Raw genomic sequence first — 13,842 nt, 5'->3', positions numbered from 1 at the left:
GGTATCCAATGAAAATTGTTCTATTTGACACCTGTACAATACACCCAGTGCTAACCGAGGTAATTGATAAAAAAAAGTTTATGACGATTATGTACTTAATTACTGTTAAAAATGTTTGTTGTGCTCACAAATTTATTTTATACTAGACATAGATAGATAAGTAACCTATACATTTTTTTTATAATTAATTAATGATATAAACATATTGTAGGTATAGAATATAGAAATCAATACTATATTATATACATTTCTGTCATTAGCAAATGATGAATAGCTACAATCATGAAGAACATTTTATTTATAAGGGAACAAAAATGATTGATTTTCAGAAATAAAGTACAAAAAAAAAAAGAAAAGTAATATTTATTGTATAATAATATAATATGTTAAAGGTAGATAAGTACCGATGGAAAATGGGCAATAATTTATCGTTCAGTTTTGCACCGTTAATCGAAAAATATTTATCAAAACCGTATAATATATAATACAGAGGCGCTGAAAATAATAAGTTTTATCTATGACTTGTAGCATGTGATAATATAATATTATGGTATAGTGGTGATCGTTATTCGACATAAAAGTTTCAGTGTTAATCAGTTAAATTAAAGGTAGATTAAATTGATTTACGGAGGATGGATAGTGATTCATCAGTATTTCGGCGCCTCTAAATCGTCTCATTATACGATGTATTATTGCATAATATATTTTGTACCTATATGTAAATCCGTATGGGTAGGCACGAACCACTACGGCGCTACACAGGTACAATTTTTTAACAATATATTATATTTATACGATAAACGATAAAAAATCGGTGATTTATATATTTGAGAAGAAAAAAATTACCGACGATACACCGCGAGGTGATAGCTCGACGATAAAATTAAAAAATGTTTATTGAATTTTGTGGTGAACCTAGCGTCCGACGACGAGTGGAAGGGATCGGACGAGGCGGAAACGGAAGTCGACGTGTGAGTGACGGACGGTCGTTTTGACGGCTGTAACGGCAGCTGACCCACGACAGTTCTCAAGAGCAAGAACATAAACACCAGACACACGACCGGCGAAGGAGCTGCGGGCCGACGATGGGATCCGTTGGACACGTTGCACAGTGGCGACTCACAACACGCCTGGCACGCGTAGATCTTGATCCGTTCGCCGATCACGATGCACCCGTCTTCGCATTTGGCCGAACAGTTGCGTTCGAGTGACCATAGCTGTTGGCCGGAAGTTGTGCTTTCGTTGCTCGTCGTGTACGAGTATCGTTTCACCTGTGAACACCGCAAGACCACGATCGCGTTACTCGAGTCATATATTGGTCACTGGTTATACGTACTAGGTATTAATAAATCATTATAATACTCGTAATAAAAATAAAAATTGTGTTATATACATTTTTTAATTTTTTTTTTTAGGTTCAGCTTACCAATAAACTACTCACGGGGAGCATTGTTTTAAATTTTCATAATGTTGACGAATTTTGTAAAAATTTGATTTTCAAATACATAATATTATGTGAAAAGAAAAAAGTAGCCAAGTGAATTCCACTCGGCTGAACGTTAGGTATCAATAATAGCTAGTGAGTCACTATATTATAAATGTATTAAATTTTAATTAAATTATGATACATTGCTACGTGCTTTGATATCTTATGACCTATATTATCAGGGCCAGATTTAGAGGAGAGCTGGGTGGGCTGCAGTAAAAGGGGGTTAGGTTAGGCACATTTCAGACGTGATCCACCAGAGTTAGAACGAGCACCTTCACGTCACCCAGATCAATAGTTTTGTCATTTGGACTTAGAATATTTTCACAAGTTTAATTAAATTAATTAATTGGACTAAGAATAATTTTTAAATAAAAACACTTAGAATAATTTCGAGAGTTTTCATTTATTTCAAAACAACCTTTCCGATTCGACATCATTCAACTGATTGTACGTGGCACGTTACAATTCCAAAAGACGTGATCGGCATATGATTAACGCAAAAAGTGGAAACGCGGCGGCGTGTGTGTGATACTAACCTATCGATAATAAGGGGGGCACCGAGCATATAAAGAGGGGCCCCAGACGGGCAATTGCCAGACGTGATTCTCAAGAGTTAGAGCGAACACCTTCACGCCAGTCAGTGTAATAATTTGGTCTCTAGGACTTGGAATAATTTTCATTTGTCAAACACTGAAATAATTTTAATAAAAATACAATTTGAAATATTTTGTAAAATTTATTTCAATTCAACGAAACTTACTGTTGCTCACACGTGAACTGCTACAATATTATTATACATAAATGTATACAAAAAAAAAAATCTGAGCGGAAACAGTTTATAAGTATATCACAAAGTGATATTAATTTTTTTTTTGATATATCCATTAGTCATTTATTTTATCTTTGGTATTACACAAGTAAGTTAATATATTTTTTTTTTTTTTGTTGAAAATATAGTATTTATATGTATCAACTTATATAACTCATCTTTTTATAAATAATGTACAACAATAAAAATAGATTCATACAGATATAGAACCTATAAGTACTGCAACGTGTTCTGATACTTATATTAAATATAATACGCACGCTTATGATTTGACAGGATATTATAGATATCCAACGACCCGGCAGGGTCGCGCTAAGTATAAAAAAAAACGCCTTAAAATGAACGCATCGGCAATCACAACGCGTGACAACTGCCGGGTATAATTACAGGAAGCATCTGAAATCACGAAAAAAAATAGTTGACAATGCATACCTAATTTCTTGTACAATAATTTAGTTTGACAATGCACCAATCTTATTGGAAATGTTCCGTAGAAGTGCATGCTGCACTTTTTAATCCGATCTGAACATTATAAATGGAGTTATAGCCAAATATATTATGAATTTTTATGGCAAAAAAAGAAAATGTTATTTGATAATATTCCCTGCGGCCCGCATGAAGTTCCCCGCCCACTGAGGAAATACACACACACACTTACCGTACGCGAGTGCTTTGTCACAGCGCTTGCGGTGGCGGTGTTTTCAGGAAAAAAATAATTAAAAACTTAAATGTTTGATATATAATAATACATATATGACATTATAATATTTAATAATAATGATTACAACAACAACATAATAATAATAACATGAAAAAAATTAGTGATATCCCAACAAAAACACTACGCCAAACTCCGTGTAAAAAAACCTCAGTATAAAAAAAATCCACCTCAAAAAGTTGTGATATCATTTTATAGCTATGTATTTAACTATATAGGAATAGATATATTATTATAATTTATGTTAAAATTCATTGCTTATAAATTGAACTTAGCTGGTGACTTTAAAATTATAACACTTAATTAGTAATTATAACAATTAATTTATATAACACTTAATTAGTATCACTCATTTTCAAAGATAACATGTATACTCAATACGAATGAATTCTCATGAGTTTTAAATAATGTCACCAGCTAAGTTCAATTTATAAGCAATGAATTTTAACATAAATTATAATAATATATCTATTCTTATATAGTTTAAATACATAGCTATAAAATGATATCACAACTTTTTGAGGTGGATTTTTTTTATACTGAGCGTTTTTTTACACGGAGTTTGGCGTAGTGTTTTTGTTGGGATATGATTTACGCACATCGTTGCGCGGATGACGCAAAGGCGTGGCAAGAGCGGATGTACGTGCACTGACCAGCAAGGACCTGCCGGTACCACGGGGGTCTCTGGACGATATATAAGGGGGTCCAGATTAGGCACATTTTAGACGCGAACCACCAGAGTTAGAGCGAGCACCTTCACGTCACCCAGTTCAATAAGTGTACCTTTTGGAATATTTTTCAGAGTTAATAAAATTAATTATTTGAACATAGAATATTTTTCCAATAAAAAAACACTTAGAAATAATTCGTCGGTCTTTATTTTTTAAACTAATCTACTTCATACTACATCTCTACTGTTGCTCATACGTGGCACGCTACAATATATAAATGTATTATATTATATTATGTTTTCAGTGTAATACGCAATAACATATTACTACTTTATGTCGTTATTCTTCAAAACTAAATACCTACTCAAAAATCACAAAGAAGAGCGTTCCAAACTATTGTGCGACAAAAACGCAAAACCGTAGCATACAGCGGTGGCACGCGGTAAGGCTCGGCCCATTAACATATTTGACATTTCGAAAATATTAAATTATTTTTAAGAAAACAACGCTAGTATATATGTATTACACTGTATTAGCACGCACACAACGTGAATTTATGTATTTACTCTTCGACACATATTCGAAAAATTTGTTGGTGGTGGTAAATGTTACAAAAACTGCCAGGTGATTTCGATCAAAGATTCTTATATCTTTATATTAAATACGTTTATTTAAATTATTATAATCTTGATTTATGTGCGAGTAGATGTTCTAGTAATTAAATGTACTTATATACAATATAATATACATGTATGTATTTTAATTCATTGAAGCTTTTATTAATATTTTAAAGCTCTTATATTGAAGAATAATTCCAATTGATGTACCTATAAAAGAATACGATTTATCTATCACCACAGTGATATAAGCTAACTCAACCTGTATATAAATACGGCCGGGTAGTTCATTATTAATGTAATTCACTCATTATTTCAGAAAACACCCACGGTTTTGGAAAAAAAATTTATTTTTTATTGTTACAATTTTTTGAATAATACATATTTAACACACCCATTACAGTGACTCACTCGACACCATATTAAAATCATATTAAACGATAGCATACCAAAAACATATTACAAAACACATTTTAAAACACGTTAATAGTTTTTGAATTAAAAAGTATTTGTAAGAAACTTGTTGATAATTAACGATGTGCGAATTCTTAATTCGTTATATACCTACGTTAATAATAGTAGGTATCTAATAATGTTATAATAGGCCAACTTTCTCACAATTTTCAGAACTGACAAAACTCGTATAATTTATTTTTCATCATAATATTAGCGAACGAAGATCTACGTTCTGGTATCTATGTGTATTATATTTAATATATAGACATCAGAGCACATAGCACACATATTTAAATTTTATTATTCAGCATTTTTACTATGAATAATACTTAACATAGTCAAAATAATCAAATATTAAATGATTTATATATTATAATTAAATATACCTATACGGACGATTAGTGCTTACGTCATACACGTTCTTATCGAACGTACAAATCTTATCAATGGATCCGTTGGATCCAAACAAAGACTATTACAATGTGATAACTTCGCTTTAATTAATATTTTACACGTTGTTTAAGCAGAATTGTTTAATTCTTAAGGTTTGTGTGTACTAATACACTGTGCATAGTTGTTTAATGAAAAATCGCGTAAATTGAAAGTTCAAACTACAATTTTTTTCAAATTTTCTAAAAGTATATGCTTTTCATATAGTACAAAATATTTGTTTGGATCCAATGGGGACATTTGATAAGGATTTATAACATTTGTGACGTAACACTAATCGCCCGTATTGGCTATTACAGAATCACAAAAGTTGCTGATTATTAATTGTAGTTAAATATGTATAACATTTTCTATTTTAATAGCTAAATCTTGAAATTCAATACGAGTTTAATTTATGTTTTTCTCCCAAAAATATAAAAATATTTAAAATACATGAGCACATTTTAATAGTAGTTCAAATTTTGAGAAAATTGAATATTTAAACGAAAAATTAATTAGGCGTCTATCATAATAGTGTAAGTACGTTATAAGTACTCAGCAGTACAAATAAATTATAAAATATCAATAAAAATAAAGGCCGACACGCCGTTTCACTCGGTATTGTTTATCATAATATGTGATGATATTAAGGCGCGTATCTTAATGTAAATACATAATTATTGAATACAAATTTCAGATTAAAAATGAGTCAATTTCATACTAGCGATTACATATTTTGAAATAACTTCATCTTATTTAATTGTATACCAATAATGAATGACATTAAGACAATGTTATTAATTAAAATTATTGAATATAAATTATACTAATGTAGTACTGTAACGTGCCACGTACAAGCAGTAGAATGATGTAGTATCGGATAGGTTGTTGTAAAAAAATGAAGACTCTTGAAATATTTTCAAAGTGTTTTTTATTGAAAATATTCTAAGTCCAATTAATTAAATAATTAAACTTATGAAAAATATTCTAAGTCCAAATGACAAAACTATTGATTTGGTTTGACGTGAAGGTGCTCGCTCTAACTCTGATGGATCACGTCTGAAATGTGCCTAATCTGGGCCCCCTTATATATCGTCCAGGGACTCCCGCGGTACCTTCAGGTCCCTGTTGGTCATCTGCACCTGCATCCGCTTCTACCCACGCTTTGCGTTATCTGAGCGATACCGTACGTCAATTATATGACTAAAATATTCTACCGGGTGGTAATTGTATATCTATATATTCTACCGGGTGGCAAGCGTACGTGCGATGATCTGTCTTTGACAATGTAAACATTGTGCCGGCGTTCTCACGTCGCTTCGCCGTTGATGACTATTAGGTATGTTTATATTAAAGTTTATATTTAAGGAAATCTGTACTTGATCATCTGCTCACTTTAAGAACATTTGTTGTACCCTCATCGTATATTTTATAGAAATGTTTGTTATACCCCCAATGTTTAGGTTATCATTAGCTATGGTATATAGTAATTTATATATTAAGTATCAGAGCACGTTGCAATACTATGAAATATAAATTATATTAAACGAGTAGTATAATAAAATTACCATGCATGTTCTTCTATCTCCTATGCATTTCGTGGAAAACCTCGAATACTCTTCCTTGTCCGTGAAATTGCTACAGCTTTTCCCGTTCACCATTGTATTGCATTCGTAGCAAAACATTAGGTTTTCTTTTTCTAGAGCCGCGTTTGTCTGGTAGATTTTTCCCGACCAGTCAACTATGACAAAAGTCAATATCATATAAAAATAAATTTACAAATTATTGTTAGGTAAACTAATATAATTTTTTTCCAGTTACTATAATAATAGTAATAAATTCATAAAATATAAAACAGTAAAATATCCATAGAAATATAGGCTGATCAATCAGCCTGTTGCCTATCAGTTGACATTCTCTTATCTAAAAATTGGGTGACATTGACTAATAAAAAAAAGGATTTTAGAAAATTTGTTTAAAAAATATGTGCAGTTATCTATTACAGATCACTTCCGTTCAAAATCGTTTTGCCTATAACTATTATGATTTATTATTGAATTTAAATTTAAGACATCTTTGTTACAACCACCTCTTCATAATAATGACGAGGAACACTAAATTACAACTAGGTATTTACTTTACTTACAGCAAACGGATTTCTGTGTTTTTTTCCGGAAGTATAAAATTTCGCTTATGCCTACTTAATATTATTGTAAATTTAAAGTGTAGCCTGAAAAAATGTTTAGGGGTGAGTTATACATTCACTTTTACTTATCAGTACAAAACCGATTAGGTATATCTATAAGCTCGAATTAAGGGGGACGAGGTCCACAAGACTCACCGAGCCACTAAAAAGTTTTTTTCGTTGGATCTTTAATTTTGTGCCATGTATTTATAATAATATCGTAATTATTATTTATAAAATATAAAATATTAAAAAATATATATTTTTTATATTATTATTTATATATTATAAAATATTGTGTGTGTAAAAGAAATAATACCTAACATATTTACTTTAATATAAAAATAATATATTTATTAAAAAAAAACATTAATCTTATACAGAGAAAACAAAACACTTTTATAATTTCCTTCTCAGAATTTAATATTATTATCAGTGCGTATAAGATGTGTATACGATATGACACAAACATTTTTTTCAGCAAAAGGTAGTAACATTTTTAATTGAATAATCGAATGAAATACTTAAATACTTATAAAATATCACATTATCACACTTATCACGTTCAGGTATCGTTATCGGTATCATATTATATTTTAATATTATATATTATTATTAATTGATAATAATTATTATTAGGAGGTACTCACCGCAGTGCGCCAGTACAATGAAATTGTAAACGACTAACAACAATTTCCATGCCATATCATATGACGGAGTTTTTTCGTCTTCAAAAGTAAAATTATCAACCACTCGACTACTCGACTACTATAACAATAAAAATATACACAAGTCCGAGTTATTTTCTTGAGCAAACGTCTCGTGTTACTCTCGTCCGCGGGCGCTGATTGTGTATACGTCACATTTATTTATTTGTATCTTCTGCGAGTGCGACGGACGATATTGTTTGCCGTTTGGACGTCGGAAACAATTATTTTTCACATGCACACGCCGCCCGTTAAGTGTTCGGTCGGATAGCGAGAAAATCGATATCCATCCCACGGCCCTTCACCGCCGGAGATCGCGTGCGTCTCGACGCAGCCTTGCGCAGTAGAGCGCGTACCGTTGCCGAAATAACAATACGAACTGCAGTGTCGGAGGACCGAATCGTTGAAAACGCCAACGGCCATTTTTCCGCCGAAAACTGCAGTGTTTGAAATTGGCTGTATTAATTGCGATTTACAGCATAATAAGGTTTTGTAAAACGTATGTTGTACATATTATATAGATTTGTATAGGTACCTATGTTACGACTCGATGATACAAGTTTTCCACAAAACTCTATTTATATTTTTGGCTTTTATTTTGCCGACCGTCGTTTTAATCACAACGCTATTTTTTTTTTAAGTTTATTAGTATGTACTATATACCTCCTACCTATTATTGTAGTCGAAACAAAGAAAAACGTTTTGGTAAAAATCTAAAGTTGAAAAAAATATGTTTAAATAGTAGGTATTTCAAAATGATCATAATCCCAAGTATATATTTTATACTATATGATGATGATGTGATTTAAAATTATATATCTCTCGTTATTATAAGTTATAATTAAGTAAAATTATTGATTGGCGACTTGGCGTCGTACTGCCGTATAAATACCAAATGTTATGAAATTTACGATAATAATTTTATCTACTGTGAAAAAACTAGAAAATATATCAAAATTAAAATCTCACCAGTAATATACACGCAAAAAGCACTTAGGGTTAAGTAAAAAAAAAATATTATCTTTAACGATTGAAATCGTATCAAGCTTGACGCTTTTACACGTAAAATGTATGTCGCCGTTCAGACTTCTAATCTATGACGTCACACCCATATTTTCAAATGTTTATATCTCATTGAATAGTTAGTGTTATAGTGTGAGGCCACACCATTTTTATTAGATAAAGACATTCTCTAAATTTATCGTGAACTTGTTTTTAGTGTTGTGTTGAATGTTCTTTAAGTCAGGCACAGCATTGAGGTCATGCCAACGACGATGGAAAACAAGTATAAGTTAGGCTAGGTCACGGTAAAACTATGAATACCGGTAAATCCTAAGTTTTACCGACTGCTGCTGTCGGTAAATTTCCAAATTTCATCACGTAATAATCTTAGGCCTAAATGATTTAAGTGAGACACCATCAATTTAGATTTGGATTAAGATTTGCCGTTTTGTCGTGGTAAAAAAAATACTGAGAACCACTGCTGCCCAATACATATTATACATGTGTGTGTATGTGTTTACATATATTATATTGTACAATATGTTCCAGTGAAAGTACGAATACCGCCGGTAAACCCTAAGAGGCACAAAATAGTTTGATCGAATCCCGAATGATTTTTGTAATTGGGACTTTTACAGTCGAGATTCGACAAATCTTAGGATAATAATTAACCGACGTTGGTAAAAGTAAGAAATCTTTACTGATTGTGTGATATTTTTTCCTTTGCTATTTGTACATAAAAATATTAATTATTATTATTATTTAAGTATAGCTTAGATACTACATTTGCTACTATACCTACTAGTATATTAAATAGGTACATACAACATAATATAACGTATTGTTACAAACTTACAAATTATTATAAACTGCGATCGACTTTGGGAATTTTGATTTTGATTTTAATATAAATCATGGTTTTTTGAAGACCTTGATAAGTGTATGTACCTACTCATGCAATCAATAATCAGTTGACCAAAAATGTATCTACTATGTTCCGTGCGATAAAAGTTATCTGTAATTTAGTTAATGATATGGAACAGGTTATACAGACAATACAGACAATTGATTGATATACAGGCCTACAAATAACTTTACAAGCAGTATTCGTTTTACGAAATTGTCGCGAATAGTTCAATAGTGCATTACATTCAATATCATGTCACTTAAAACACGATTTTATGAATTTTCAAATACCGTCATCACGGTAAAAAATAATTAAAAAAATTTGTATATTGCAACGTGCTCTGATACTTATATTAAATAAAGTATATAAATTACTACATACCGTAGTCAACAATAACCTAAACATTGGGGGTGCAACAAACACTTTTATAAATACGACAAGGGTAGAACAAATAAAATGCTAAAAGGTTCTAAAAGTGCGCAGGTGATCAACTACAGATTTTCTTAATACATTAACAATCATCAACGGCGGCGTAAGAACGCTGTCCGCATCGACAATATTTGCATTATAACAAGTTATATTATGTGGCGGCATCGTTCAGTGTCAAAGGCAGATCATTGCACGTATACTTGTTACCTGGTAGAATATTAAAGGTATACAATTATCACCCTATAGAATAATATAGATATCTAATTGATACACACTGTCGTACGAATGACGCAGAGGCGCGGGAAGAAGCGGATACACGCGCACTGGCCATCGGGGACCCGAAGGTACCGCGGTAGTCCCTGGATGATATATAAGGGGGCCCTGAATAGGCACATTTCATACGTGATCCACTAGAGTTAGAGCGAGCACCTTCACGTCACCCAGTTCAATAATTAGGTAAATCATTTGGACTTAGAATATTTTTCAATAAAAAACACTTAGAATAATTTAACCAGTCTTCATTTTTTACAATTATTCCATTCAACACTATATCATTTGGTTGCTTGTACGTGGCACGTTACAATATATTATATATAACTAATGAAAAATATAATATATTATTTAATGAAGTTAATAATAATGATTATTTATGTATACGAATATACGAGTACAAAGAAAGGAAAAAATCACATAATTAGTATTTGATAAAAATTTCGGACTTTTACTAACGCTGCAGGTTGTTCATTTTAAGATTTATCGAATCGCATTTGTAAAAGTCCGACCTACAAAAATCATTCAAGGTTTGACCAAATTATTTTGTGTATCCTAGATGTTTACTAGGCAAACCGGTATTCATGCTTTTCAGTAAAATATAAATATAATACATACCTATATTATATTATATGCATACACACACACACATACACACACACATGTATGTGCAGTGGTTCTCAGTATTTTTTTTTTACGACTAGAAAATGACAAATCCAAATTGAAAGCCACATAGTTTATTATTACATGTAAATACTAAATATCAATGAAATTCATAAAAAATTGCTAATAAATTGTTTTGGTGATTTGACGACACTACGAAACACACCGGTTTAAAAGCACAATATTAGGAAATACTTAACTTACATTAATAGAATACTTAGGTAATTTAATATTTTTCAAATATGTTTAGTCATTGTTACAGGCTAATTATTATTGGAAATATTATATTAATACAATTTGAATGACACTCCAAGGCTGTTGACAAAATCAACAAGCCGTTGTTTAATAATGTTCGAAATAACGATTAATTACCTATATAATATATTAATCAAGGACTAAGACAGCGGTTCTCAAACTTTTTTTTCGTGTAGCCCTTGAAATGCTACAAAAAAATTCACAGAGCCCCAAAAACTTGAATTATCAATTTTACAACTCATAAAAAATTATAGATCAATAAATTTGTATTATACAAACTTTATACAATATAAATGTAACTTGAAACAATTTAACGAATAATAATATCTGTGCTTAGTTCAGATGTTTCAAAGGAGCACAGTTTGAGAACCGCTGGACTAAGATATCTTAGTATCTTAATTAATCTCAGTCCGTGATATTATAATATCACTATTATAGTCAAAATTCCACTGATATTTCAAGTATGATTTATTCGTATTTACAAAAACAACATTCACTCGAGTGAACAACAAAGGCGCGTTAGTCATAAATCATAATAATATATGACTTCTGGTCTAGCCGTAAAGAAGGGATAAGGGGGAGTTGACCCCCCCATTACCAATGGCAAAATCCCAATAAGTAATAATAAAAATTATTTATAATAAAAAAATACATAATGATGAGTTTTAATGAAGAGCTCCGCCTGGTAAAGACAAAACATGAATATTTTATTGTGATACAATGTTAGAAAAATACGTTGATATGTACAGCAATTATAACAGCTTAATTTTTACAGATAACTGAAAATCTTGGCCTTTGTAGTCACCTCTTGGTGCCTTAGAGCCACTCTACGTCGAAGTGAAACTACTTTGTGAAAGTTTCTCAGTCTCACGTTTGGATTTAAGGAGTGCAGTGCGCGTCAAGTGAACGCAGTTTTAGAGCATACCTACGTGTAATATGGTTTTGATAAATCAATTCTTCAATTAATATTCTAATTCATAGGTATAACAACTAGTGTGATAGTTATTTGAACAACTAGCATTGTTTTAATTAAAATGTTGTTTATCGATTTCGAATAGATAAATCCGCACATATCTGGTGTACCTCCGGTGGAAAATTTACCTATATGTTGTACAGCGGTGACACCGGTTTACTACGCCCTGGCACCCTTCATAAATAATCTATACTTACATCGCTGCTACGTAAAAAGAAATGGGTATAAACCAGTAAATATTAGGTGTCGTTCTTGGTTACTTAGTACGGTCGAGCATTAAAAGTGCGAAACTAGGACACTTTGTAGTTTGTACTATTATATACATCAAGTATAATGATATACCTAGACATATTATATAAACAAGTCTTAATAAAAGTCATGACCAATTTTATTAAAAATGTTATCGAGTTTAAAATATTATTTGGTAAATCTAAGTATACTATTCACTCCAATAATAGGAAAAAATCGTGGATTATTACCAATCGATATTAATTTTTAATTAAATATATTTCCCAGGAGCGATATTGAATTTAATCAAATCATCGTTTGCGTTTAAGGTTCAAATGCATTTCACCAAAGACAACGACTGTCTCATCGATCAAATAATTTCAGTGGAGGGTAGAATAATGTTCGTTAAGTAAACAAGAAGGGACAACTAATCCGAGCTTTGAACAATTTTGGGGGCGAATGTGACGAATTGGACGAATGTGATAATAAACTTCATAAGAGACAAAAATCCAATGCTGGTGACAATCATAAACTATAAAATTATTATATTATGTTATTATTTAACCAGCTACAAAAAAAAAAGGGAAACATTTTTAATTCAATTTATTTTAGGTGTAGATTTTATAGATTTTTTCGATATTATTTTTTTATTTATATTTATTATATTATACTCACTTTTAATTTATTTTTTAACATGACTTATTTTTGATAATATAATGTAGTGATCAATTAAAAAAAACTTTGATTATTTTAACTTGTTAATGTACTATATTTATATTTATAACATTACTCATTAGTAGTTTAATTTTTACATTTTATAATTGACAAGATATACACTTACTACTTAGGTTTATAACATATAATTTATGAAATATAATAGTTCAGTGTCCGTGCTCTGCAATGTATCTTTTCACCCGACCGCCGACCGTATAAAGTGTCCGAATTATGCAGTTTACATAGGTTACCGTTCCCCAATATATGTCTATATAGGAGGGAGATCAAGGAACATGATAA

General features: G+C 31.0%; 1 protein-coding gene and 1 long non-coding RNA gene across 2 annotated transcripts; one reads left to right on the top strand and one right to left on the bottom strand.

The window, feature by feature from the left end:
- Positions 1-345: 345 nt before the first annotated feature.
- Positions 346-8,400, bottom strand: LOC114131759 (uncharacterized). The gene is made up of 3 exons (XM_050201318.1): positions 8,045-8,400; positions 6,778-6,950; positions 346-1,271 (listed from the first exon to the last, which is right to left on the bottom strand). Exons 1-3 carry the CDS (start codon positions 8,097-8,099, stop codon positions 843-845), a joined length of 657 nt encoding a protein of 218 aa, XP_050057275.1. The 5' UTR covers positions 8,100-8,400; the 3' UTR covers positions 346-842.
- LOC126550219 (uncharacterized) lies at positions 1,198-1,877 on the top strand. Its single transcript, XR_007604261.1, has 2 exons — positions 1,198-1,339; positions 1,416-1,877. It is a non-coding gene; the product is annotated as an uncharacterized LOC126550219 (long non-coding RNA).
- Positions 8,401-13,842: the final 5,442 nt, after the last annotated feature.

Source organism: Aphis gossypii, chromosome 2 (genome assembly GCF_020184175.1).
Source record: "Aphis gossypii isolate Hap1 chromosome 2, ASM2018417v2, whole genome shotgun sequence".
Lineage (NCBI taxonomy): Eukaryota > Metazoa > Arthropoda > Insecta > Hemiptera > Aphididae > Aphis > Aphis gossypii.
Note: the sequence above shows the minus strand (reverse complement) of the source record. Positions and strands in the feature narration are given on the sequence as shown.